This window comes from Micromys minutus, assembly GCF_963924665.1.
Source record: "Micromys minutus genome assembly, chromosome: 10".
Taxonomy (NCBI): Eukaryota; Metazoa; Chordata; class Mammalia; order Rodentia; family Muridae; genus Micromys; species Micromys minutus.
The window spans coordinates 47412639-47438883 of NC_137979.1; the positions used below are offsets into that span (position 1 = coordinate 47412639).

At 50.3% G+C, this 26245-nt stretch overlaps 1 protein-coding gene across 2 annotated transcripts; it reads left to right on the top strand.

Annotated features, from left to right (window-relative positions):
* Positions 1 to 339: 339 nt before the first annotated feature.
* On the top strand, positions 340 to 26082 carry LOC308426693 (signal transducer and activator of transcription 5A). Of its 2 annotated transcripts, XM_080924580.1 has the most exons (19): positions 340 to 476; positions 1232 to 1369; positions 1646 to 1802; positions 3080 to 3169; positions 5690 to 5864; positions 13344 to 13474; positions 13664 to 13815; positions 14250 to 14405; positions 14736 to 14915; positions 17897 to 17984; positions 18062 to 18184; positions 20253 to 20345; positions 20647 to 20853; positions 21325 to 21419; positions 21523 to 21653; positions 22100 to 22255; positions 22823 to 22874; positions 23117 to 23221; positions 24952 to 26082. In XM_080924580.1, the coding sequence occupies exons 2-19, from the start codon at positions 1242 to 1244 to the stop codon at positions 25112 to 25114; spliced, it is 2382 nt and encodes a 793-aa protein (XP_080780706.1). In that variant the 5' UTR covers positions 340 to 476; positions 1232 to 1241; the 3' UTR covers positions 25115 to 26082. The 2 variants fall into 2 exon arrangements, with proteins under 2 accessions (XP_080780706.1, XP_080780707.1); XM_080924581.1 differs by lacking the exon at positions 22823 to 22874 and having other exon boundaries at positions 24952 to 25082.
* Positions 26083 to 26245: the final 163 nt, after the last annotated feature.

The window sequence follows — 26245 nt, forward strand, 5'->3', positions numbered from 1 at the left end:
CCTAGTTAGGGATTTTCAGAGTTCGGGACTTCCCGGCACCCTCCGGCTGCTCCAACTCAGCTGTCCCAGGACGCTCCTCCCTCACACCCCCCCCCGCCCCCCCAAGCCGCAGGGGAGCACAGACCGAGAGTCCCGGTGTGAGTGTGAGGGGACCCCCCCCCGCGCCGTAGGGGCGGTCCTCCGCACAGCGCCGCCCAACCTAGTGGTGGGTCTTGTAAGCGGGGAGCCCTAGCGCACTCGCTGGGGAGCCGGTGATCGAGGGCGGAGGCAAGGAGGGAGCGACCGCTGCTGGGAGGGGTGTCAGCGCGAGCTCGCGCGCTGTGTATGGTCTATCGGAGGCAGCTGACCTTTGAGGAGGAAATCGCTGCTCTCTGCTCCTTCCTGTAGTAACAGCCTCCACCGCTGCCTCCAAGAGCCGTCAGGAGCCGTCAGAAGCCCGGCCCGGAGCGACAGCGGCGGACACTCCGCAGCACCAGGTGGGTGGGTCACCGTAGCGGAGTCCGCGGCGCGTGGACAGGGGATCTAGGCTGCAGCCATGTCTCCGGGACCCAGCACCCTGGAGTCCCCACGGCCTGACGTGGGACAGGCATCCGTCCTGGCTTCGAATGGGAGCTTCAGAGGGAGCAGGGACAAGGGACCAGTGCAGGCAGCAGCTAGGGGTGGTTCACACAGTGGACACCGACACTGTCAGGCCCCACCTGGAGCGGGCAGACTCTGGAGTGCAGCCTAGGACTCCTCCAATGACAGCGTCGAGCCCTTGTCTCCTGTCCCTGACAGCCCCCAGACACGTGCCTGGGGAGAAACCTGCACCTCCAGTGGCCATCGCTACATTGGCCTAACTTTTAGGTTGGAACAGTTTTCCTTTCCAGAAATTGAGTGTGGGTCCTAGGGTGGGTAGGAAGAATTTTTGTGTTTGTCTAGTTGGGGACTGTGGGCCTCTGTGTCATAAGTTTCTCTTTCGGTGTGTAGACCCCCTTTTCTTTATTTAGTCTGGGGATATCTCCATGAAGCGAAGGTACAGGAAGAGAGGAAGGGGACCTCGAGGATTTCTTGTTGGGAAGAGTGGCCATCTATCTCTCTTCCCAGACAGGAAAGTGTGCCAGGGGTGGGGGTGGGGTGTGAGGGAGGAGCCTGGCTTCACGTCGGTCCTTAGGTCCTTTGGTGGCATTGCAGGGCACTGGCAGGCTAGAGACACCGGCAGAACAAATAAATGACTTATCTTCTACCCCAGGTGAACAGCCATGGCGGGCTGGATTCAGGCCCAGCAGCTGCAGGGAGATGCTCTGCGCCAGATGCAAGTGTTGTACGGGCAACATTTCCCCATCGAGGTCCGGCACTACCTGGCTCAGTGGATCGAGAGCCAGCCGTGGTAGGTGCCCCATGCCCTGAGTCTTCACTTTCAGAGTGTGTCCCTGCTATCCAGGCCAAGGGTCTCCTCTTGTGGTTTGGTTTGACTCTGGTTCTATCTGTCCTTGTGCGGAAGGGGTGTGGTGTCCCTGGGAAAGGGGAAGAGGGAAACAGGAGCTATCAGAGGGGAGACTCTTCTAGAGTGGATGCTTACACAGCTACCAAGAGCAAGATTTGTGGGGCTGGAAAGCCCTGAGTTACTCTTGCTTCTTTTTCTCTCCCCTTTTTACATCCCAAGGGATACTATTGACTTGGACAATCCCCAGGATCGAGGCCAGGCCACCCAGCTCCTGGAGGGCCTGGTGCAGGAACTGCAGAAGAAGGCGGAACACCAGGTGGGGGAAGATGGGTTTTTGCTGAAGATCAAGCTAGGGCACTATGCCACACAGCTCCAGGTGGGTGTGAATTGCTTTCTGCAGGAAGGGGCCCCCTTAAACTTTCTCTCCCAGCATCAGAACCCCTGGGATTTTTACTGGCTTGGCCACTGAGTCACCATGTGACCAAAAGCTTACTGGCAACTTTTCTTCAACTTCCCCCACCCCCTCTTTCTAAGTCAGACCTGTGAGGTCTTTTTTAACATATTACAAAGCAAGAGGTGGGAGTGTGTGGGGAGGGAGGTGGGGGGTGTTTCCAGCAAGGGGGCCGGTGAACAGCACTGTGGATAGATCTAGCAGTAGAGATGGAGACACTTGAGTCAGGTGGACCCCTCTGCAGGACAAAGGAAGCCTGGCAGTCTAGAATAAGGCAAACAGTTCCCCTTGGAGCTCATTTAAAATCAAGACAGCTGCCGAATCAGAATGGCCCTGGAGCAAGAGCTGGATAAAAAGCTTTGCAAGGGTGGAACCTCTCCTGTATATGGAGGGGGCAGGGATTTTTATGGAATCAGGAAAAGGGTGTGGGTGGTGTTCATGGTCAAGCATTTATCAGAACTCATTTGTATTTCTTAGAGATCCCCTCTTACATCCAAACAATGGGATGTAAGGGGAATAAAAGCTCATCCTAGAGAGAGGAAGAAACAGAAAGAACAGGAGAAGAAGCAAAATAGGAACCCAGGACCAGGTGCCTAGAGAAAGCACCTTGATGCTGGCCTCACATGCTCCTAGTCTGTCTGTCTGTCTGTCTCTGTCTCCTCTCTGTGTCTGTTTCCATCTCTTTCTGTATCTCTCTCTGTCTTCTCTCTGTGTGCCTCTGTCTCTGTCTGTCTCTGTGTCTCTGTCTCTCTGTCTATCTCTGTATCTGTCTGTCTCTTTGTCTCTGTCTCTTTGCCTCTGTCTCTTTCTGGCTTTCTCTGTGTCTCTGTCTCTGTCTATCTCTGCCTGTCTTTTTTTATCATTTGCCTCAGGACACATGCCTACCCTATCTGAACATCAATTTTTCCATCCATGACTTGAGAACAGTTTGAGTTTCTGTTGTAGGATTTCCGTGTGCAAGAGAGTCAAAACTGGTGGGAGGCTGGAAGTGCTTAGTGTTTAGACTATGAGTTTCTAAATCATTATAAACCCAGTAAGAAGTTCTAGGAGGAAGGGGCAAAGGAGAATTGAAGGTGTCTCTGATAATCCTGGGGCTCCCCAGGAAAAGCTGAGGCTTAGGGGAGAAGAAGGAATGGGCACAGCAAGGAAGCCAGTGCGATCAGAACCAGGTGGCCATCTGTGGTTCCTGTGTCCTCTTTCAGAACACTTATGACCGCTGTCCCATGGAGCTGGTTCGCTGTATCCGTCACATTCTGTACAACGAACAGAGGCTGGTTCGAGAAGCCAACAATGTGAGTGTCTGCAGGCGTGGGGAGAGGAGCTGGGGAGGCTCCTATGACTTCCTCTTTAGATCCCACTGTGTTTATGTAATGTGGTTAAGAGGAGTGCACAGGAGAAATAAAAGACAGGTGTGAGAGACAGTGTATTTTAGGCTGTGAACAATGTGACCCCCTGGGCTCAGCTCCTGGTTCTCTAAGCCTTTACTTCTTTTCTTTCATTTCCTTCCCTTTCTCTGGCTTTCTCAAAAATAAGAGTTGTCTTACTTTTGACTTTTAACCTCATGTGCAAGTGAGCTTGGAAACTGGAGGCATCAGGTTCCCTGCAGGTGGTTGTGAGCTGCCTATCTTTGGGTGCTGGGAACTCAGTTCGTGTCCTCTGCTAAAGCAGTGTGTGTGTTCTTCATGCTGAGCCTTCTCTTCAATATCTTTCATCTTTTCCTTTCTTTTCTTCCTTCTTCCTTTCCTGGTTTCTAATAATGACCCAAGGCTTCTAACCTGCTAAGCAAGTGCTCTACCAATGTGTCACCAGCTCCCACTGTTGTAAAATGACTATAGTAATAGTGCTTTCGAGATAAGGTTATCATGAGGAGTAAATGAATTTGTGTGCGTGCTGATGGTGGACAGCCGCACTACAGGACGGAAGAGAGTTTTACTCATGTGCATGGCTGTGTGCATGTGTATGTGTGTGCTCACTAAATAAATCTTTAAAATAAAGTAAATACTTAAAACAGCAGTCTCCACCTAGGAGACCCAGCAAAGACAGGACTGAGTTGTAGGAAGATACAGGACAGTTGACAGGAATTTGTCCTGAGGGGAGAGGAAGGAAGGAACAAGGACGAAGGATCCCTTTTGTATCCTAAAATCACAATGGTGTACTTTGGGGCAGGAAGGTGTTGGTGATGCCTTACGGTTGAAGACTTGCAAGTAGTTAGCACAGCAAGAAAAACAACGGGCATGGAGTCGAGAGCCAGGCCCTGCATCCCCCAGCCCAATTCTGCATCCCTGAATTGTTGAGATTACAGAGCCACCTATAAAGCACACAAAACAATTCACCTGGGTTGAGAAACTCTGTGTCTACAATATGGGGTTGAAGTACCCGTGTCAGGAAGATCTACCAGGATGCTCGAGGCTGATTGCATAGCAAGTGCAAAGGTCCTGGGGTAGGCATATTCGAGGTTGAAGAAACAGATGCAGAAAAGCACACATACCTGCTGCCCTTTGGCAACAGGAAAGCTGGGAGACACCAACAGAGGCCATCTGCCAGGCTGGCTAAAGCCGGGCCAAGGATTTGAGTTTTATTTTGAGAACATTTAATTGGAAAGTCTCTGAATACATGGTTGCCTCTCAACCAGACGTTGTAGGAATGGTGAAATTCAAAGAGACATTCGTGATGTCTCTCCCTGTCACTTTAGTATGCCCCCTGTGATGGGTTTGTTCCTTTCCCTGTCCCTCCAGGTGTGAGTGAGGACGCAAAGACTGTGTGTGCAAGGGCTCTGTCTCTTACTTGTCCCCAGCACTTGGAGCAGTCAGTGGCGTTGTGTCAATAGATAACCAAAAAACTGGGGCACATCATCCCTAGGAAGATTCCCCTTAGGGAATCATGGGATGCCTGCCATGTGTTCCCTCCCAGTTTCTCTAAAGGAGATTTGATAGACTCTCCATAATCTCTGGTGTAAACCAAATCAGAAACAGACATTTCTTTTAATTTTTTTTAATTGGATATTTTCTTTACTTACGTTTCAAATGTTACCCCCTTTCCTGGTTTTCCCTCTGGAATCCCCCATCCCATTCCCCTCCCCCTGCCTCTATGAGAGTGTTCCCCCACCCACCTACCCACTCCCTCCCACTTCCCTGCCCTGGCATTCCCCTACACTGGGGAATTGAGCCTTTAAAGGGCCAAGGGCCTCTCCTTGATGCCTGATCAGGCCATCCTCTGCTACATATGGGGCTGGAGCCATGTGTCCCTCCATGTGTACTCTTTGGTTGGTGGTTTAGTCTCTGGGAGCTCTGGGGGTTCTGGAGGGGTTGGGGGCTCTGATTGGCTGATATTGTTCTTCCTATGGAGTTGAAAACCCCTTTAGCTCCTCCACTGAGGAGTTAGAAAAACCCCGTTCCAATGGTTGGCTGAGAGCATCCACAGAGACATTTCTGTCACAGACTCTCCACTATTTGCCAGATGCCCTGTTTAACTTCTCCTTTTCCTTTCTGTTCCAAGTCTGCCATCTTCTAGTCCCCTCTTCTAATCCCTGATTTGGGGTTTGGGGTGTCTGGTGTTGATCCCCTTCTTTCTGTCTGGCACCCAGCTCCTATCACTTTAATTGACTCTATCCTTATTTGGTTGTTTGCTTTTTCTTCCTTCCTCCCTTCCTTTCTTTCTTTTTTAACTTTGGTTTTTTGAGACAGGGTTTCTCTGCACTGCCCTGGCTGTCCTGGAACTCCCAGAGATCCACCTGCCTCTGCCTCCCAAGTGCTGGGATCAAAGGTGTGCACCACCACTGCCCACCCAGCTTAGTCAACCTATTCTGTCCCTAGTGCAGCTCCCCTGCTGGTGTCCTGGTTGACGCCATGTCCCAGAAGCACCTCCAGATCAACCAGACGTTTGAGGAGCTGCGCCTGATCACACAGGACACGGAGAATGAGCTGAAGAAACTGCAGCAGACCCAAGAGTACTTCATCATCCAGTACCAGGAGAGCCTGCGGATCCAAGGTGAGGCCTGAAACAGGATCCAGGATGCTGGGAACATCTCATAGGTGGGAGGGAAAAACATTCTGTGATTTCCAGCAGGAGGGGAGACTCACCATCCCTTGGGCACTCTACCCAAAACCTGGTAAGAACCATCATGACTTCCAGGGGCTTTGAGCCTCTGCTGAGCTAAGCAACCTCCCAAGGAACCTGCAGAGGGCAGAGCCTGATGTCTTTGTTTTACAAGGGAAGTTTAAAGAGAACACATAACTTGGCCTAGGTTGCTGTGAGTTGCAGGAGCAGATCTTAACTAGAGATAGGTCATAAACCCCTGTTATCTTCCTCACCAAGAGTCTCCCCCTAGACTCAGGCAGTCAGTGAAATTCGAGCAAACAAAAAGATATGGATCAAATGTGCCCCAACCAGAAGGAGCACTTGACATGGAGTCTGCTGGTCAGATGGGCTGAGAAGAACAAATATACCAGCTTTCCTTCTACTTGAGATTCCATGGGGACCTGGTCCTAGAGCAAGGTGGCTGACATTTTTTTCTGCTATCTCCTAGCTCTGGAGTTTGTCATTGGCTGTTCCAGTAACAGTGTGGGGAAAAAAACCATTGTTTCCTCAGGTAGAGACCTAGCTATGGATTTTAGTACACTAGTATGTACTGAGTTATATAAATGTATAATCAAAACTCAACTCCATCTATTTATATGTACTTATCTACATAAAATATTATGTCTGTCACAGGAACCGTAAGAAAGAGTGATTTTTAGTTTGTTGAGACAAGATCTTACTATGCAGCCTGGGAAGACCTAGAACTCAATGCAGACCAGGCTAGATTCGAACTCACAGAGATCCACCCACCCTGACCCTCCTGAGTATGGAAATTCAAGGCACAGAAAGAGTGAATGTCATGCTCTCTCTGTGTATATTTTTCAAAGATAGAAATCTTCCTTTACAAACTGCTTTACAGTTCCCTGTGCTTTTGAAGATACTATGAGTGTTCTTTGAAATATTTCTAATCTCTCTTGTGATTAAGCCTATCACCTCTGTTTTGTTTAGAAAGGCACTGTCTGATTTCCATCTGTCTGCCAAGTTTCAACGCTGCACTTTTATTAACCTTGATACTATCTTTTTATCGAACTCTTCCTTGACTAGAGAATATGTTCCGTATGTTCTCAGAACTAACAACTTTACTGAGACTTTGATATGGCCCAGAATATGCTCTGTCTTGGTGATCTCAACTTGTGTGCTCGAAAAGACTGTGTCTTCTATGGCTGTGTCCTTAGACAACAGCAGAGAAAGCAGACATTTACTAATGTGCCCATAAAAGGAGAATTTAAAAAATTACTCTAAAGGGCTAAAGAGATGGCTCAGTGGTTAAAAGCACTGACTGCTCTTCCAGAGGTCCTGAGTTCAATTCCCAGCAACCACATGGTGGCTCACAACCATCTGCAATGGGATCCGACGCCCTCTTCTGATGTGTCTGAAGACAGTTGCAGTGTACTCATCTATGTAAAATAAATAAATAATTTTTTAAATGCTCTAGATTTTCCAAAGTCAGATTTAGTGAGTAGTATGGAAGTGACCGTCCCCCACCCTCTTAGGTTTGTCCACATGGAGTTTCTCTGTGTAGCCTCCCTGTCCTGGAACTCACTCTGAGCATCAGGCTGGCCTCGAACTCACAGAGATCTGCCTGCCTCTGCCTCCCAAGAGCTAGGATTAAAGGCGTGCACCCTCCCCCACCCCCACCAGAGTAGCTCTCAGCTATTCGTGTACCACACAACAATGCCTCGGTCATCAGTGGAACACAGCTCTATGTTACCTACCACGTAGGCTAAGTGTATGTAAGCCATGACATCTAATCTGTGAAGTTTTCTGATATCCACACAATGACACATCCCCTAACGATGCATTTCTCAGAATATATCCACATCCTTAAGCAACGCATGACTGTATTTGTGAATCTCGTTCATGTTAGCCTTGATAAAGGATGGCTGTGTCTTTCAAGCTGTGGTAATGTCATGTAGCCGCTGGAAAACTCCATGGTACACTTGTTAGCTATCAAGAATGAAGGCTCATCTCTCTAATGTGAGTCCTGGCCATTGAACTTGGAACTTGGGTCTCCGGGCTTGCCAGAAAGCATCCCTGACCCGGGCTGATGACCCTTTTATTTCAAAAGAGTTTTTGTTGTGGTGGTCATTGGAGATTTTTGGTTTGGTTTTTTGTTGTTGGTTTAGATGATTTCACCAACTACTAAAAGAAGGGGATCAAACTATCCTACCATGATTGTGCTCTAGTGCTTTTTGTAAGCATTTCCTTTATGAATTTTGAAAGTATATGAATTATGAAATTTGAAATGTTAGTAGGTGCAGGTGCAAATACTTACAGTTAGTTTGCTTCTCTGATCAATCATCCTGACAGTTTGGTTTCTTTTCTTTTCTTATTTATTTATTTGTTTATTTATTTATTTTAAGGCTTTTGAGACAAGGCTGTGCCATGTAGCCTTGGCTGGCTTTGAACTCATGATCCTCCAGCCTTAGCCTTCCAAGTGCCTGGATTACAGATTGCTTTGTCGTGCCTGTCACTTCCTTCCTTTCTTTCTCTCTCTCTCCTTCACTTCCCCCTTACTCTCTCTCTCTCTCTCTCTCTCTCTCTCTCTCTCTCTCTCTTTATACCTTCCTTTTCTTTAGGATTTATTTTATTTGTGTGTGTATGTATTCTGAAGGCACAGGCAGTTGTGAACTAGGACACAGGATCTAGAAATCAAACTGGGGTCCCTGGAAGAACAGTAAGAACTTTTAAATACTGAGTATCTATCATACCTTTTTTTCCCTTTTTTTTAAAGGCAAAATCTTACTGTGTAGTCTTAATGATCCTGGAACTCACTATGTAGATCAGGCTAGCTTTGAACTCAGAGAAATTTATCTGGCTCTGCCTACCAAGTGCTGGGACTAAAAGTGGCTGCTACTCTTGGTTTATCATGGTCATTCTTAAATTTTCTCCCCTCACCCCCGCCCACTCTTTCTTCTTGTCTTCTGTGCATGTGTGCATGTGTGACTCTTTCTTCTTGTCTTCTGTGCATGTGTGCATGTGCATGTGTGCATGTGTTCATATACATGTGTGAATGTGAGCATGTATACATGTGAGCACTGGTGTCCTTGTGCACTTTTACCCATGGAGGTCAGAGGTTGGTACCTAGTGTCCTGTTAGTTTCTCTCCATCATAATTTTGGATCTCTCAGAGCTACAGAGATCTTCCTTCTCTGGCCCCCACCCCCACCCTACCCCCATCTCTGTATGGAGCTGGGGTTTCAGATGAGCCCCTTCATGCTGGGCTTTTATGTGGGTGCTGGGATGCATGCTCAAGTTCTGAAGCTTACAAGTAAACACTTTAGTCACTGAGCAAGTTCACTGGCTCCTTATCCATGCTTTAAAAAAAATGTATGACTAGTTATAACATAAAAGGGGTTATAATGTAGACACCATGCTACTGAGTTTTGCTTTGTATTTATTCTACTTCATTTCTAAGCTCAGGCAAGCCCCAGACTCCCTATGTACCTGACAATGAACTGTCTCAGCCTCCCAAGTGCTGGGGTTTCAGGCATGTACTATTGCCCCCTGACAATCCGTTTTTGATTGGGCTGTTTTCGTTGCCTGTGTACAGTACTAGCTTTGTGTTCTGAGTGAGGTCTGCATCCATATGTGTGTGGTGTTGACTTGTCTTGTTTATCCAGCTCGATACCATAAGCAGGTTGGACATATAGTTCAGTCAAAGAACATTTGGCTGGCAGGCACGGCGCTCTGGATTTGCTTTCTAGCACTGCAAATCAAAACACGAAGTACTGATCTGTTTGCAGAAGAGAAGACCCAGTTCCTCCGATGGAGCCAATGGTTGTCTTGGATCCTCTGGCCTCCTTCCCAGAAACCTGTGCAAATGGCCAGGAGAAATCTAAACGGATCCTTGAAGGGGAGTCTGGCCCAGGGCATTGGCGATACTGTGTTCAACAGGAAGTTCTGAATCTAGTCAGCAATCCTTCCACCCACCCACCACACTGCAGGAAGATGGGAACCATATTCCTGTGAGCTTGTCCTGGCTGCGAGTGTTGCTTTTGTCTGTCCCAGCTTGTGTGTCCCTGGGGCAAGGATCAGGTCAGTGTGACATGGTTCTCGGAGGCCAGCCAGGAACTTGAATAAGACATGCCAGTTTGCACAGTTTCTTGACTAGACCTAAGTAAGGATTAAGGAAGGCTCAAGAACCACTAAGAGAGTGGTAAATGCCAGCATTGAGGGCCCTTTGAATGTGGCACAGGGGAGGGTTGCCAGCAGAGAAGATAGCTTCAACCCTGAACGTGTCTGACGATGAGCTGAGCCGCTGAGTTGGTGTTCCCTGCATGGCTCTCTCACATGAGTCTCAGGATCTCTTCTCAAATGTGAAAAGGGTGCTGGGGTGAGGGGTGAAGCTCAGCTGGTAGAGCACTTGCCCGACATGCAGGAAGTCACCCAGTTCCCAGTACCACAGACAGCTGTGTATGGTGGGCTCCGTCTGTGGCCCCGGCACTGGAAGTAAGTCAGGAGAATAAAGGTTCAAGATTATCCCTGGCAACACAGTGAGTTCAGGGCCCTCCTCAGTTCCATGATCCCTGTGTCAACACCCACCTCTGACACAACATACACACACACACACACACACACACACACACACACGTACATACACACATACATATGTACATACACACATGCATACATACATGCATACATATGTACATACACACATACATACATACATATGTACATACACACATACACACATATGTACATACACACATGCATACATGCATACATACATATACACACACGCATACATACATACATGCATGCATACATATGTACACACACATACATACATACATACATACATATGTACACACACATACATACATACGTACATATACACACACACAAACACACATGCTGGAGCACATGCACCCCCATGGACATACCCATGCTCATTAGTATTAGAACCTCAGTCAACACCTGTTCCTGACACCCATGGGCTTCCCAACAGTTGATGGTGAGACCCTGTCACCTCTCACCTTGTTCCTTATGAGAATCTTGCTAGTTGTTATGGCTGTTCCTGATTGTCCACTTGACTATATCTGGAATGAACTACAATCCAGAATTGGAGGGCTCACCTGTGATCCAGATCTTGAGGCTGGAAGACACAGGTTTCTGACCTGGATCTTGGCGTGGAGCTCTAGAAGCTGCTATACCAGATGCAGTTTCCTTACTTGAACAAATTAACACATCTCCTGGTCCCTGGTATGCAGCTATTGATCTAGCAAATGCCTTCTTCTCAGTACCTGTCCATAAGGACCACCAGAAGCAATTTGCTTTCAGTTGGCAAGGCCAGCAGTATACCTTTACAACTTTGCCTCAAGGATATATTAATTCTCCTGCCCTGTGTCATAACTTAGTTAGAAGAGATCTTGATCATTTGTCTCTCCCACAAAATATCACATTGGTGCACTATATTGATGACATTGTGCTGATTGGACCAAGTGAGCAGGAAATAGCAACCACTTTGAACACATTGGTAACACATATGTGTATCAGAGGATGGGGAAAAAAATCCAACCAAAATTCAAGTATCATTTACCTCAGTGAAATTCTTAGGGGTCCAGTGATGTGGAACATGCAGAGATAGTCCTTCTAAGGTGAAAGAGAAGTTATTACACCTGCTCCCTCCCACCACCGAGAAAGCAGTTGCTCAAATGCCTATGGTTTTTACTCCTGTTACAATACCATCTGCTGCTGAGCATGCGTCTATAGCCTCATGGGGTGTTCCCTATGACCGGCTGACTAAAGAAGAGAAGACTAGGACCTGATTTACTGATGGCTCTGCACGCTATGCAGGCACCACCCGGAAGTGGACAGCCACAACATTACAACCCCTATCCGGGACAACCCTGAAAGATACAGAGGAAGGAAAATCTTCACAGTGGGCAGAACTTCGGGCAGTACATATGGTATTACAGTTTGATTGGAAGAAGGAATGGCCAGATGTACGATTGTTCACTGACTCATGGGCTGTAGACAATGGATTGGCTGGATGGTCAGGGACTTGGAAAGATCAGGATTGGAAAATTGGTGGGAAAGATATCTGGGGAAGAAGTATGAGGTTAGATCTCTCCAAATGGGCAAAGGATGTGAAGATATCTGTGTCCCAAGTAAATGCTCATCAAAAGGTGACTTCATCTGAGGAGGAGTTCAATAATCAAGTGGATAAGATGACCTGGGACAGTCAGCCTCTTTCCCCAGCCATCCCTGCCTTTGTTCAATGGGCACATGTGGCCATGGTGGTCAAAATGGAGGTTATGCTTGGGCTCAACAATGCAAACTTTCACTCACCAAGGCTGACCTCGCGACAGCTGCTGCTGAATGCCAGATCTGCCAACAGCAGAGACCAACACTGAGCCCCAGATAGGGCACCACTTCTCAAGGTGACCAGCAGCAACCTGGTGGCAGTTGACATTTCCCTCCCTGGACCTCCCTGGATATTCCAGGAAACCCTGGAAATGCTTGTGTGTGTCTGTCCATCTGCCTCTCCTTCCTTCTTAGCTGGGTGCTTGACTGAGCTCTTGGTGGCCCACCCTGGTCAGACATCATGGGCACCATGCAGTCCCAGCCAGTTATACTGCTTCGGAAAAAGCACTGCTTAACTCCAGGGATGAGATGGAAGAGCCAGGGCCTCTGGATGGTGCTCCCATGGCAGGGACAGGGCTGAAGGAGCTTGTCTCTGTCACCCCTGCACCCCCATTTCTAACTTTCGTCTGTCCACCAATTAGGACCAACCTGCATAGATCTCACATGTGACAGGCACTTTACAGTACGGTCAGCTTTTCAATCACCATAATAGCCCACTGAGCTTTTACAAATGGGGAAATTGGGGCACTGGAAAGCGAGGTATTTGTCCATCTTCACCCAGCTTTTTTTTTTTTTTTTTAAGATTTACTTATTTATTTTATATGAATTGATGTTTTTCTTGCATGTGTGTCTGTGTGAGGGTGTTGGATCTCCTGAAGTTGGAATTACAGACAGTTGTGAGCTTCCGTGTGGGTGCGGGGAATTGAACCCAGGTCCTCTGGAAGAGTAGCCAGTGCTACTCTTAACCTCAGAGCAGGGCCTACTTGTGCCCATCTCCAAACCCTGTGAGGAGGCTTGCTGACAGTCATGGGGGTGCAGACAAGGGCCACCAAGCAAGGTTCTCTTCTGCTTCGCTCTGGACACTGACTCTCACTACTAGGGGAGATTCATCAGGAGGCTTGTGAGTACAGTCTGGAAGCATCTTCCAAGGGTATGACCTCGGGCACTCATGCCTGTAGGCACCCTGACTTGTGACTGATGGAATGCCAGACTAGAAGCTCACTCCAGAGCACATGAGCGCAGATACTAAAAGGTTCCTGATGGACGACCAGAGATGATGTCCTGTCCCCTCCTCCAGCTCAGTTTGCCCAGCTGGCCCAGCTGAACCCCCAGGAGCGCATGAGCAGGGAGACGGCCCTCCAGCAGAAGCAAGTGTCCCTGGAGACCTGGCTGCAGCGAGAGGCACAGACACTGCAGCAGTACCGCGTGGTTAGTGGTTCCTTCATCCCTCTGAGAGGGGTTCGGAGGGGGGGCTCTGTCACCTGAGATTCGGGGCACCAGGTGGGGGACAGAGCCTGGGAGAGCAGGTCCCCTCTCTGCTGGAGTGGAGCAGGTGTGAGAGGGCCAGGCCCCGAGGAATGCTCCCCGGAGCCAGAGAGCTGTGGTGTCCTCACACAGGAGCTGGCTGAGAAGCACCAGAAGACCCTGCAGCTGCTGCGCAAGCAGCAGACCATCATCCTGGACGACGAGCTGATCCAGTGGAAGCGGCGGCAGCAGCTGGCCGGGAACGGGGGTCCCCCCGAGGGCAGCCTGGACGTGCTGCAGTCCTGGTGAGGCTGAGAGCTGGGTGGGGTGGGCAGCTCGGGCAGCTCAGGCGAGGATGCCAGCTGCCTCTTCTGTCCCTGCGTTGGCGTGAGCAGCAGATTCCCACTGTGTGACAGCTCTCACTTTAGCAGTATCTTGGCTCCTGGTGGGACTTGGCTCCTCACACCTGTGCCACCTCCCCCAAGGGACAGTGGTGACTTGGAATGGGCAGGGCTACTCTTGAGGTGTGTGGTGCCAAGTTGGGGCCACCCTGACTGCCCTCTGCTTTTGGAAAGTGGGACTGTGCTCTGTGCCTGTGCAGGGTAGCGGTGGCCAAGGCCAGCACCCTCTGGGGGGGGGTGCTCTGTTGGGAAGGAGGAAGACTCTCATGCATCTTCCTCCCCTGGCCTGGGCTGGAACAGAAGCCACTGTCCCTCTGAAGGCCCCGGGCTCTTTGCAGGTGTGAGAAGCTGGCTGAGATCATCTGGCAGAACCGGCAGCAGATCCGAAGGGCTGAGCATCTCTGCCAGCAGCTGCCCATCCCAGGCCCCGTGGAGGAGATGCTGGCTGAGGTCAACGCCACCATCACTGACATCATCTCAGCCCTGGTCACCAGGTGACTGCTGCCTCCTGGCCAGAGGGACATGGCAGTTCACCCAGACCTCTGCCCTAGTCCTGCTCAGCTGCCCTTCCCCTGCCCACTGTGGCTCCAATAACTCTGCTGCTGTGGCTGTCCTGGCCCGGTGTGTGTTGGGGACACTGAGGGAAGCTTCCCTCACACCTGTCTCCAACCCCCATGTCCTCCCCTGGGAACAAGGCCAGGCCCCTCCCCTTCTGCCTGTCTTCCTTCTCCCATCAGGTCCCACAGCAAGACCCTCCCTCCTAGCTGGCTTCCCAGCTCTCTTCCCTGAGCCAGCATCTGTCTGGTCACTTGTGTCCCCTGCAGCACATTCATCATTGAGAAGCAGCCTCCTCAGGTCCTGAAGACCCAGACCAAGTTTGCGGCCACCGTGCGCCTGCTGGTGGGTGGGAAGCTGAATGTGCATATGAACCCTCCTCAGGTGAAGGCGACCATCATCAGTGAGCAGCAGGCCAAGTCCCTGCTCAAGAACGAGAACACCCGCAAGTGAGTGCGCCTGTCCCTCCCTATGGGTGCTGTGTGGGGTCTGTACGTGAGCATAGCCCAGGTTTTGTCCCTTCCAGGCATTCCTGTGTTCCTGGTTCTCCCTAAGTCACCCCTCTCCCTCTGCTTTCTCAGCCTTGCCTGGGTGACACCTAGTAGGGAGCCATTACTGGTACATTCTGCCACTGCCATGCGGTCCTATTGTGTGCGCTGAGCAGTGGATACACAGCTGTAATCAAAAGAGAACTTGCCTGTTTCCCCACTGGACCACTGACCAACCTTAGAGCATTCTTACAATGAACTGTCAGGGCTGGCACAGCTCTCCAACAGACAAGTGCACACACGGTGCCTTATGTGGCTGGTGGTGAGGACTGGCTCTCAGAGCCTGGAGTGGGGTGTGTGTATGCCCAGTGCCTGGCAGAGGCACAAGGGATCAAGAGTTCAAAGGCATCCTCAGCTCCATAGTCAGTTTGAAGCTGAAGTTTGAGAGACGCTGTCCAAATCTAAACCAAACCAAAAACTCCACAACAAGCAAACTCAGCCGGGCATGGTGGCACCTACCTTGATCCCATCGCTTGGGAGGCAGAGGCAGGTGGATCTCTGTGAGTTCAAGGTCAGGAGGATCTACATAGAGAATTTTGGGCCAGCCATGGCTACATAGTGAGACCCACAGTGAGACTCTGCCTTACAAAATAAACAAACAAAAGTTCCAGGTCGGGGTTGGATAGGGAGTGGCTAGTGAAGGGGGTTGTAAAGGGAGTGGCTAGTGAAGGGGGTTGGATAGGGAGTGGCTAGTGAAGGGCGGACAGGACCGGGAGGGGAGAGAGGAGTTGTTTTCATGCAGACAGCACGTGGTGGTGAGCTGTAAGAGTGTAGAGAGGCAGGTGAAAATGGAGAAGCGGGTCAGGACAAGCTATCTATTTGGTGCTTGAGTGAGTGAGTGAGTGAGTGGGTGTGTGGGTGAGTGGGTGGGTGAGTGAGTGAGTGAGTGAGTGAGTGAGTGGGTGTGTGGGTGAGTGGGTGGGTGAGTGAGTGGGTGAGTGAGTGAGTGAGTGGGTGAGTGAGTGAGTGGGTGGGTGAGTGAGTGGGTGAGTGAGTGAGTGGGTGGGTGAGTGAGTGGGTGAGTGGGTGTGTGGGTGAGTGGGTGGGCGAGTGAGTGGGTGGGTGAGTGGGTGAGTGAGTGAGTGAGTGGGTGAGTGAGTGGGTGTGTGGGTGAGTGGGTGGGTGAGTGAGTGAGTGAGTGGGTGTGTGGGTGAGTGGGTGGGTGAGTGAGTGGGTGAGTGAGTGAGTGGGTGTGTGGGTGAGTGGGTGGGTGAGTGAGTGGGTGAGTGAGTGAGTGAGTGGGTGAGTGAGTGGGTGGGTGAGTGAGTGGGTGAGTGAGTGGGTGGGTGAGTGAGTGAGTGAGTGAGTGAGTGGGTGTGTGGGTGAGTGGGTGGGTGAGTGAGTGGGTGGGTGAGTGAGTGGGTGAGTGAGTGAGTGAGTGAGTGGGTGAGTGGGTGGGTGAGTGAGTGGGTGAGTGAGTGAGTGAGTGAGTGAGTGGGTGGGTGAGTGAGTGGGTGAGTGAGTGAGTGGGTGGGTGAGTGAGTGGGTGAGTGAGTGAGTGAGTGGGTGAGTGAGTGGGTGAGTGAGTGAGTGAGTGAGTGGGTGAGTGAGTGGGTGAGTGAGTGAGTGGGTGAGTGAGTGAGTGGGTGAGTGAGTGGGTGAGTGGGTGTGTGAGTGAGTGAGTGAGTGGGTGAGTGAGTGGGTGAGTGAGTGAGTGAGTGAGTGGGTGAGTGAGTGGGTGAGTGAGTGAGTGGGTGAGTGAGTGAGTGAGTGAGTGAGTGAGTGGGTGTGTGAGTGAGTGAGTGAGTGGGTGAGTGAGTGGGTGAGTGAGTGAGTGAGTGGGTGAGTGAGTGAGTGAGTGGGTGAGTGAGTGAGTGGGTGAGTGAGTGAGTGAGTGAGTGGGTGTGTGGGTGAGTGGATGAGTGAGTGGGTGTGTGGGTGAGTGGGTGAGTGAGTGAGTGAGTGGGTGAGTGGGTGGGTGTGTGAGTGGGTGAGTGAGTGGGTGGGTGAGTGGGTGAGTGAGTGGGTGTGTGGGTGAGTGGGTGTGTGGGTGAGTGGGTGAGTGAGTGAGTGAGTGAGTGGGTGAGTGAGTGGGTGTGTGGGTGAGTGGGTGAGTGAGTGAGTGGGTGAGTGAGTGGGTGAGTGAGTGAGTGGGTGAGTGAGTGAGTGAGTGGGTGAGTGAGTGGGTGAGTGAGTGAGTGAGTGAGTGAGTGGGTGAGTGAGTGGGTGAGTGAGTGAGTGGGTGAGTGAGTGAGTGAGTGGGTGAGTGAGTGGGTGAGTGAGTGAGTGAGTGAGTGAGTGGGTGAGTGGGTGAGTGAGTGAGTGAGTGAGTGAGTGGGTGTGTGGGTGAGTGGATGAGTGAGTGGGTGTGTGGGTGAGTGGGTGAGTGAGTGAGTGGGTGAGTGGGTGGGTGTGTGAGTGGGTGAGTGAGTGGGTGGGTGAGTGGGTGAGTGAGTGGGTGTGTGGGTGAGTGGGTGAGTGAGTGAGTGAGTGGGTGGGTGTGTGAGTGGGTGAGTGAGTGGGTGGGTGAGTGGGTGAGTGAGTGGGTGTGTGGGTGAGTGGGTGAGTGAGTGAGTGAGTGAGTGAGTGGGTGAGTGAGTGGGTGTGTGGGTGAGTGGGTGAGTGAGTGAGTGAGTGAGTGGGTGAGTGGGTGAGTGGGTGGGTGTGTGGGTGAGTGAGTGGGTGAGTGAGTGGGTGAGTGTGTGGGTGAGTGAGTGGGTGAGTGGGTGAGTGGGTGGGTGTGTGGGTGGGTGTGTGGGTGAGTGGGTGAATTCATAAAGGATTGTATAGGAGGCTTATCCATCTCTGATGGCTCCATGAAAGCATGTTGCCCAGGCCCAGGGATGTCAGTTAAGGATGCTGTGCCTGTCTAGTGTGCACAAGGTCTGTCCTGGGGCTAGACCTTGGCACCACACTGTGACTCTGAGCGCTTCTCTTTGCAGTGAGTGCAGCGGCGAGATCCTGAACAACTGCTGTGTCATGGAGTACCACCAGGCCACAGGCACCCTCAGCGCCCACTTCAGAAACATGGTGAGGAGCGGTCTGCCTTGGAGGGAAGGTCTGTCTAGGATTGGGGCTTGGTGGCCATTTCATCCTTGGCTTTGCAGTCGCTGAAGAGAATCAAGCGTGCCGACAGGCGTGGTGCCGAGTCTGTGACGGAGGAGAAGTTCACAGTCCTGTTTGAGTCTCAGTTCAGCGTTGGCAGCAATGAGCTGGTGTTCCAGGTGAAGGTGAGGCTCCAGCTACTCCACCCGTGAGGGCCATCCAGCTAAATTAACGGACCTGCCTGAGGTCACCTCCCTCCTGTGGGAAAGCTGCAGATTGAGCTAGAAGTGATGGGCTAATCCATCTAATCTGTAGTCTGTAATCCCCAAAGTCAGGAGCCAAGGTTCAGGGAGGCCTAGGCTCTGTAATAGGTAAGTTCCTGACCAGCCTGAGCTAACAAGAAACATAATGTCTCAAAAGGCAAAGAAGGGCTGGAGAGATGACTCAGAGGTTAAGAGCACTGGCTGCTCTTCCACAGGTCCTGAGTTCAATTCCCAGCACCCAAATGGTGGCTCACAACCATCTGTAATGGGATCGGATGCCCTCTTCTGGCATGCAGGTGTACATGCAGACAGAGCACTCATACATTTAAGAAACAAATCTCATTTTTTAAAAAGAGCAAGCAAAAATTGTTCTTAAAACAAAAAAACAAAAAAACAACAACCAAAAAAAAAAAAAAAAAAAACAAAAAACCACGGGCTGGAGGGCAGGAGAGATGACTCAGTAGTTAAGAACAATGGTTGTCCTTCCAGAGGACCAGGATTCAATTCCTAGTGTCCACATCAAAGCTTACAACTGTAACTCTGATTCCTGGGGATCTAATACCCTCTAGGGGCACTGCATGAATGTGGGGGTACATACATGCATGTAGATAAAACACCCATAAAAATGAATAAATCTTAAAAAAAAAAAAACAAAAACAAGCTGAAGAGATGTTTTAACAGCACCTACGAGCATTTGATGTCCCTTCAAAGGACCCAGGTCCTGTTCTCAGAACCTACACTGGATAATTTAGAACAAACTATCACTTCAGTTCCAAGGGATTAGACAACCTCTCTGGCCTCCACAGTCAACTCTGTGCATGTGGTCCACATATAGGCATTAGGGCGCATGCATGCACATGACAAATCTTTAAAAAACCATCAAAGATGTGGCACTTGTAAGATGGCCTACTAGTGCAAGCTCTTGCTAATGACCCTGAGAACTTGAATTTGATCCCTAGAATGTACAGTAGATGGTGAAAATAGACTCCTGAAAGAATTGTCCTGGGCTGGAGAGATGGCTCAGAGGTTAAGAGCACTAACTGCTCTTCCAGAGGTCCTGAGTTCAATTCCCAGCAACCACACGGTAGCTCACAACCATTAGTAATGAGATCTGATGCCCTCTTCTGGTGTGTCTGACGACAGCTGCAGTGTACTTATATATAATAAATAAATAAATATTAAAAAAAAGAGAATTGTCCTTTGGTGCCTCGATGCATGCTGTACCAATGCTCCCCCCTTTCAAATGCATATAATAATAAATAATAAAATAATAATAATAATAATAATAATACAATTTAGAAAGCGGGTTAGGAAATCTATCTTGGTTGGTAGAGTGTCTACTTAGCTGCAGGAAACCCTAGTTTTGATCCTCAGCACCATAAAAATAAAAAACAACAGGAACAGTGGTGCACAGCTGTAACCCAAGAGGTATAAGAAGTTCATGGTCATCTTTACTTACATAGGGAGTTCAAGGCCAGCCTGAGATATATGAGACCTTGTTTACCAAACAACACAGCAACAACTCACATATATAATATAATACAAAATATCAAAGCCAGGGAGTGGTGGTGCATATTTGTTCTAGCACTCCAGAGGCAGAGGCAGGTGGATCTCTGAGTTAGAGGCCAACCTGCTCTACAGAGTGAGTTTCAGGACAGCCAGGGCCTCACAGAGAAACTTGCCTCAGCCTGGCTGTCCCGTAGCTCCCTGTGAAGCTGGATAGATTTTGCAGCCTCCTGATGGCTGTGTTCCAAAATTACTTGAGCAGGGCTGTTTTGACTCCACAACCTGCCTCCGTTATCCAACCACTGGGATTACAAGCATCTGCCAACAAGCCTGGCTCATGCTGTCTGGGCTTTGCTTATGTTTAGAACTGTTGGGAAGGGCTGGTGGCTGAATGGTGGGGTTTTCGATCGGGGTCAGGTGTCTTGCGTCTGCACAGGGCACACTGTGTTGAAAACCCTCAACTCTTACCCTCTGACCTCCATAGACCCTGTCCCTCCCTGTGGTGGTCATCGTTCATGGCAGCCAGGACCACAACGCTACTGCCACCGTGCTGTGGGACAATGCCTTTGCTGAGCCGGTGAGTTCTGGGCCTGCTCCCTTGGCCCACAGGCCCTAGAACTGTCCTCGGGTTAGTCCAACTCCTTAGGCCCCAGAGCTGAGCTGGCCAGTGAGGCAGGCAGGGTGAGTTAAGTGCTTGTCCCATTGTCTGGCACGTCCCAAGGTCATGGATAGGTTTTAAGCATATCTCGTGTGTGTGTGTGTGTGTGTGTGTGTGTGTGTGTGTGTGTATGTATGTATGTGTGTGTGTGCACGTGCGTGCTCGAGCACATTTTCAGCTCCCTCAGTCTTCCCTTTACCATTTCTTCTCTCCCTCTCAGGGCAGGGTGCCGTTCGCCGTGCCTGACAAGGTGCTGTGGCCGCAGCTGTGTGAGGCGCTCAACATGAAATTCAAGGCTGAAGTACAGAGCAACCGGGGCTTGACCAAGGAGAACCTCGTGTTCCTGGCACAGAAACTGTTCAACAGCAGCAGCAACCACCTCGAGGACTACAACAGCATGTCCGTGTCCTGGTCCCAGTTCAACCGGGTGAGTGGCCGGCCACCAGCACTTGCTTTTCTCTTGACGTCAGGCTGCCACCGTCTGAGGCTAGCAGCCCATCCTCTGCTCCTGACCACATTCCCCATAATCAGGAGAGGCTGACACTTAAACCACAGAAATGCAAATAGGGACCACGAGGCATCGTGTTCACCCATGTGACCCCAAAACAGGGTGATAAGGGGAACCTTGAGCTGAGATCCAGTCCTGGGTCTGCCATTAATCTTTAGGACTTGTCTGCCCTTTGTGCCTCAGTTTCTCCATCTGTCCATGAAAGGATGGGGGCAAGAATGACCTTGATGGATCTTTCCAGCCCAGACAACTCTTCTTAGCTTCTGTCCCCACTCACAGGACGACCCCGTGTGTAGAAATGTGAAGACTTGAGTAGGGGTGTCAGTTCATGGCGTGGTGGGAGCTGAGGCTTCTGGGCTGCTGTGACTTGGGGTGTCCTGGGGCTCACAGGAGAACTTGCCTGGCTGGAACTATACCTTCTGGCAGTGGTTCGACGGGGTGATGGAGGTGCTGAAGAAGCATCATAAACCCCATTGGAATGATGGGTGAGGAGCAGGACCCCGGGGGCTGGGAGGAGCAGGCAGGTGGAAGGCTCTATGAACAGTGCCTGCCTACCCAGCAATGACACCAAATGTACCACACACCCAGGGCCATCCTAGGCTTTGTGAACAAGCAACAGGCCCACGACCTGCTCATCAACAAGCCAGATGGGACCTTTCTGCTGCGCTTCAGCGACTCGGAAATCGGGGGCATCACCATTGCTTGGAAGTTTGACTCTCGTGAGTTGCCATCTTGCCCACATTCCAACCCTGTGAGCTCTGGCTTTCATTTCCTCACTCCCGTATCCATGAGCACTCCTGTCGTTAGCCGTTCTCCCACTTCCGGTAGAGGCAGGAATCGAGCTCAAAGTATGGGAGGTAGGGGAAGGGAAACGGCACTTCTTCACATTACTTTTGGTCTCAAGGACCTAAAACCACTGACTCCACAGAGAGCAGACACCTGGTGAGACCCTTAAGTTTCATCATTCCCACCCCTTCCATTCAGTTTGATGAGTAGAATGTTCCAGCATGAGCTCCCTTGAGTGAGAAAGCAAGAGGGCTAGGGTTGCAGTGCATGCTGGGAAATGCTCTGAATTTTTTTTTTTTTTTAAGCAGTTCTTTCTAAAATCCCATGATCCTCTGGGGCGGCGAGGGGCAGCTTTTGGAATAAATTATTCCTTTTGTAGCGGACCGAAACCTCTGGAATCTGAAGCCATTCACCACACGGGATTTCTCCATTCGGTCCCTGGCGGACCGCCTCGGGGACCTGAACTACCTCATCTATGTGTTCCCAGACCGACCCAAGGATGAGGTCTTTGCCAAGTACTACACCCCTGTACTTGGTGAGTCCTTCCAGGGGGGCTGGACAGGGCCATCTCCTTTATGAACTTTGGGTCTCAGCATGGAGAATTTCAGGGCTCACACCCGAGGAGAAAGTGAATCCTGTGAATCCTGCCCCCACTTGCTTCTCTCTGGAGCAGGAAGCTAAGGTCTCAATTCTACATCCCCCGAGGAAGAAGCAAAAGAGTGGGGGGGGGGCACTCCCAGGAAGAGTTATTTTTCTGCTCCTCTAACCAGTAGTTCTCACCACCCTCCGTGTCCCCTCGGCGCGCCCCAAGTTAACTTAGAAGAGCAAAATTGATGTGCTTCCCTCTTCTGTCTGGCCCATTGGTGGGGTTTGTATCTTGATGCCATTTCCTTGGCAGACATGCAAATGGCCAGGAAAGAGACCAGGACAGAGAATAGGATTGAAGCCAGGCATCCCAGTGGCCCCCAGGCTGGATCCATTAGCAGGAGTTTATCGGAAGTCCTTGGGAAATCGCATTCCTCAGAAAGCTCCGGGGTGGTGTGGGCAGGATGAGGGCATGTCCTTCTCATTATTCTTCCCTCTCCCACCCCCTGCCCGGCAGCAAAAGCAGTTGACGGATATGTGAAGCCACAGATCAAGCAAGTGGTCCCCGAGTAAGTGTCCAGAGCCAGCTCTGGGGCTCCTGATAAAACTCTTTATCCTCTTCTTGCTCTTCCCCCAGTACTGGGAAATGTGGCTTCGCCCTTGAGAAGGAAAGATTCATGCCTGCAGCCTGAGCCCTAGAGCCCAGTGGAAACACTTTGACCAAATGACATGAAGATGCTAGGAGCCCCTCCCCAGTCTGTACCGATGGTCTCTCTGGACACTGAGGTTGAGTACCGCTTCTCTTTTGCAGGTTTGTCAATGCTTCTGCAGATGCTGGAGCCAGCGCCACCTACATGGACCAGGCTCCTTCCCCAGTAGTGTGCCCCCAGGCACATTACAACATGTACCAGCCGAAGTAGGTTTTATGGGGGGGTCCGTGGGGAGAAACTGGGGCTGGGCCTCAGGCTAGACTCTTGAGGGACAAAGGCATCCAGAGGTCCCCTGGATTTGACTCCATCCAGACTAGGCCCAGGATGTAGCTCTGCTGAAGATATAGGAAGGTGAAGTCAGCCAGGAAAACGTGCAGAGCATTTTGGAACTAGACAACCAGGGTACTGCCCTTATTCTGGAACGGTTTATGTAATCCTGAGAAAATTTTCTCAGATGCACATGTAAACTAGAGGCAACAGGTGTTCCTGTTCCCTTGGGATTGGGATCAAATGGAATGGTGATGCAAAACCTTTACATGGAAGGTTGTTGGAAGGGTGTAAGACAGTAAGTAGCAATTGAAGAGGGTACGGGGGTGGGAGGGAGCAGAATGCAATTCATCCTTTCTAAGCTATAGTGGCCTAGGCTGGGTACCTGGGGTCAGAGAGGTCGCACACTGAAGTTGGACAGCATGTGGAAATCACAAAGACCTAAATTCTTTCCCCCTTTTTAAAGTTTTAAATCGTGTGTGTGTGTGTGTGTGTGTGTGTGTGTGTGTGTGTGCATGTGTGTGCATGTGTGTACAAATGACTGAAATGGGGCATCGGACTTCCTGCAGCTGGAGGGACAAGGCAGTTGTGAACTGCCTGCATTTTTACATTTTGAAATGTGTGTGTGTGTGTGTGTGATAACTTGTATGAATCAGTTCTCTCCTTCCACTATGTAGGTTCCAGGACTGAACTCAAGTCATCAGGATTGGCTTGTTGACAAGTGTCACTGAGCCGTATCACCAGCCTCTATATTATTTATGTGTATGGTGTATATCCACGTGTCCATATAGCTCTGTGCATTCGTATATGCATATGGAGGCCAGAGGTCGATGGCAGACATATTTCTCAATTACTTTCCACCTTGCTTTCTGATTCTGTCTGTCACCGAATCTGAGACTTACCCATCTGCCTAGACTGGCTGGCCAATGAGTTCCAAAGATCCTCCCCGTCTGCCTTCCCTGTCCCCTGTGCTGGGGTTACAGACACACTGCCACACCCAGCTTTTTATGTAGGTGCTGCAGATCTTAGCTCGGGTCCTCTTGCTTGGGAAGCAGTCCCTTGACTAAGCCACTGCCCAGCCTCCTTCAAAAGTTCTCCATAGCAATGAGTATTCTACCAAGGGATGAGCTCGTGACAGCATTGTCATCCAAAGCCTGGGCTATGATTCATTTGCGTTTTGAAAAAAGGACATGGTCTATGTAGTCTTGGCCTAGAACTCACAGAAATCCTCCTGTCTCTGCCTTACAAGTGAAAGGTGGAATTAAAATCCTGCACTCCCACACCCAGCCAAGCTCTAGACTGTGATTTTAGCTACAGGTGGCTCCAAACAAGTTCCCTTGTTCCTAATTCTCACCTTAAGATGGTTGAAGGATTGGTGGGAAGTGGGCAAAAGCTTCGTGAAGGATGTGGTGTCATATTAAGTGAAGAACATCATAGGTGAGTGGCTGCAGGCAAGGGGAAACCACGCCCGAGATCGTGGTATGAAACAAGAGATAGGAGTGGTGGTAGATTATCTTCCCAGGTCCAGCCTGGTGGGAGTTCCAGCCAGGTTGCCACCGGTCTTGTCCTCATGAGACTCCAGTCTTTGTGAGGAGCAGCCTGAGGACTCTCAATGGGGGTTTAGAGCCATGAGACCCGCCAGTTTCCCCAATATCCCTCTCTTCGCCAGCCCCGACCCTGTCCTTGACCAAGATGGCGACTTTGACCTGGACGAGACCATGGATGTTGCCAGGCACGTGGAGGAACTTTTACGCCGGCCCATGGACAGTCTCGACCCCCGCCTCTCCCCACCTGCTGGCCTCTTCACCTCTGCCAGAAGTTCCCTGTCCTGAATGCTGGACTCCTTGCTTCTCTTGGAAGAGCCCGTGTCAGTTGTAGTTTCTCTGTTCATACCAATGGGTTTGCACACTTGCAGTGTCACCTTGCCCACAGAGTTCTGGGTCTGTGGCTAAAGCAGTGGTGGCCTTTTGGTTCAGACCCTCAGGGGCCCCCTGAGCTAGAAGCTTCTCTCAGACTGGTGTGCACCTATCCTCACACATGTGGCAGCCTAACTGATGCATCCCCTCTAAAGAGAGATTGGGGGTTCATCAAACCCTTTATACTTCAGTGAATACGGGCAGCAGACTTTGTGAATGCTCACAGTGTGCTTAAGCTGCTCCCATCAACATAGCAGCCCCGGGTTTGTCAGGGTTGGCAAAGCTGAGTGTGTCAGTTATTGGGCCAGGGCAGACATGGGATTCAAGTCTAATGGCCTTGTCCACATTCCTGCCGTCCCTTTTTCCCCATCCAATCTTCCTCACCCTACTGTATAGATTCATCCTTCTTGCTTTGTTTTGCTTCTTTGAGACAGGATCTCTCCATATATCCCAGGCTGTCCACGAATGATCCTCCTGCCTCAGCTTCTGGAGTGCTAGGATTATAGGCTTGCATGACCACACCTGGCCTCAGCCTTTCCTCCTTTCCTGTTTGCAACCTTGCTTATTATCAGGAAAGAGGGGAATACTGGGTGTCTGGGAGAAGACCTGGGGCGAAAAACTTGTCGCACACAAAAAGCAACAGATCAGCTGCTTACTGAAGGCAGCGCAGTCTGAAGGGCCAGGGGGAGGCGCTCAGCCTGGTCCACTCTGCTGGGAGGCATGACCTGGAACATGCCCTGCATTGTTGCAACATAGTCTAGAAAGGCCTCTCAGCAGCTCTTCCCTTGGAGACTGACAGAGTAGCCAGGATTAGCTGACTAGAGGCTTCCAACCCCTCTGAAGGAAGCAGAGGATGCAGAGGGATGCTTTTTATATTTTGTACATAGAACTCACATTTATGTAATAAACTTTTTGAATAAAGTTTTTATTGGTTTGTTTTTGCAAATCTACCAGTCTGCCTCCTAGTTTACTGGGTGGGTGATGGATGGATGGGCTTTTCACTAAAGCTGAAGCTGCTTTGTTCCCATTTTACCTTGGAGTTACCTC

Excerpts from the sequence above, each read along its gene's own strand:
- LOC308426693 (XM_080924580.1), top strand. The coding sequence starts at position 1,242 with ATGGCGGGCTGGATTCAGGCCCAGCAGCTGCAGGGAGATGCTCTGCGC. Across the intron at positions 1,803-3,079 it reads ACTATGCCACACAGCTCCAG|AACACTTATGACCGCTGTCC; the intron begins GTGGGTGTGAAT and ends GTCCTCTTTCAG. Across the intron at positions 22,256-22,822 it reads GTACTACACCCCTGTACTTG|CAAAAGCAGTTGACGGATAT; the intron begins GTGAGTCCTTCC and ends CCTGCCCGGCAG.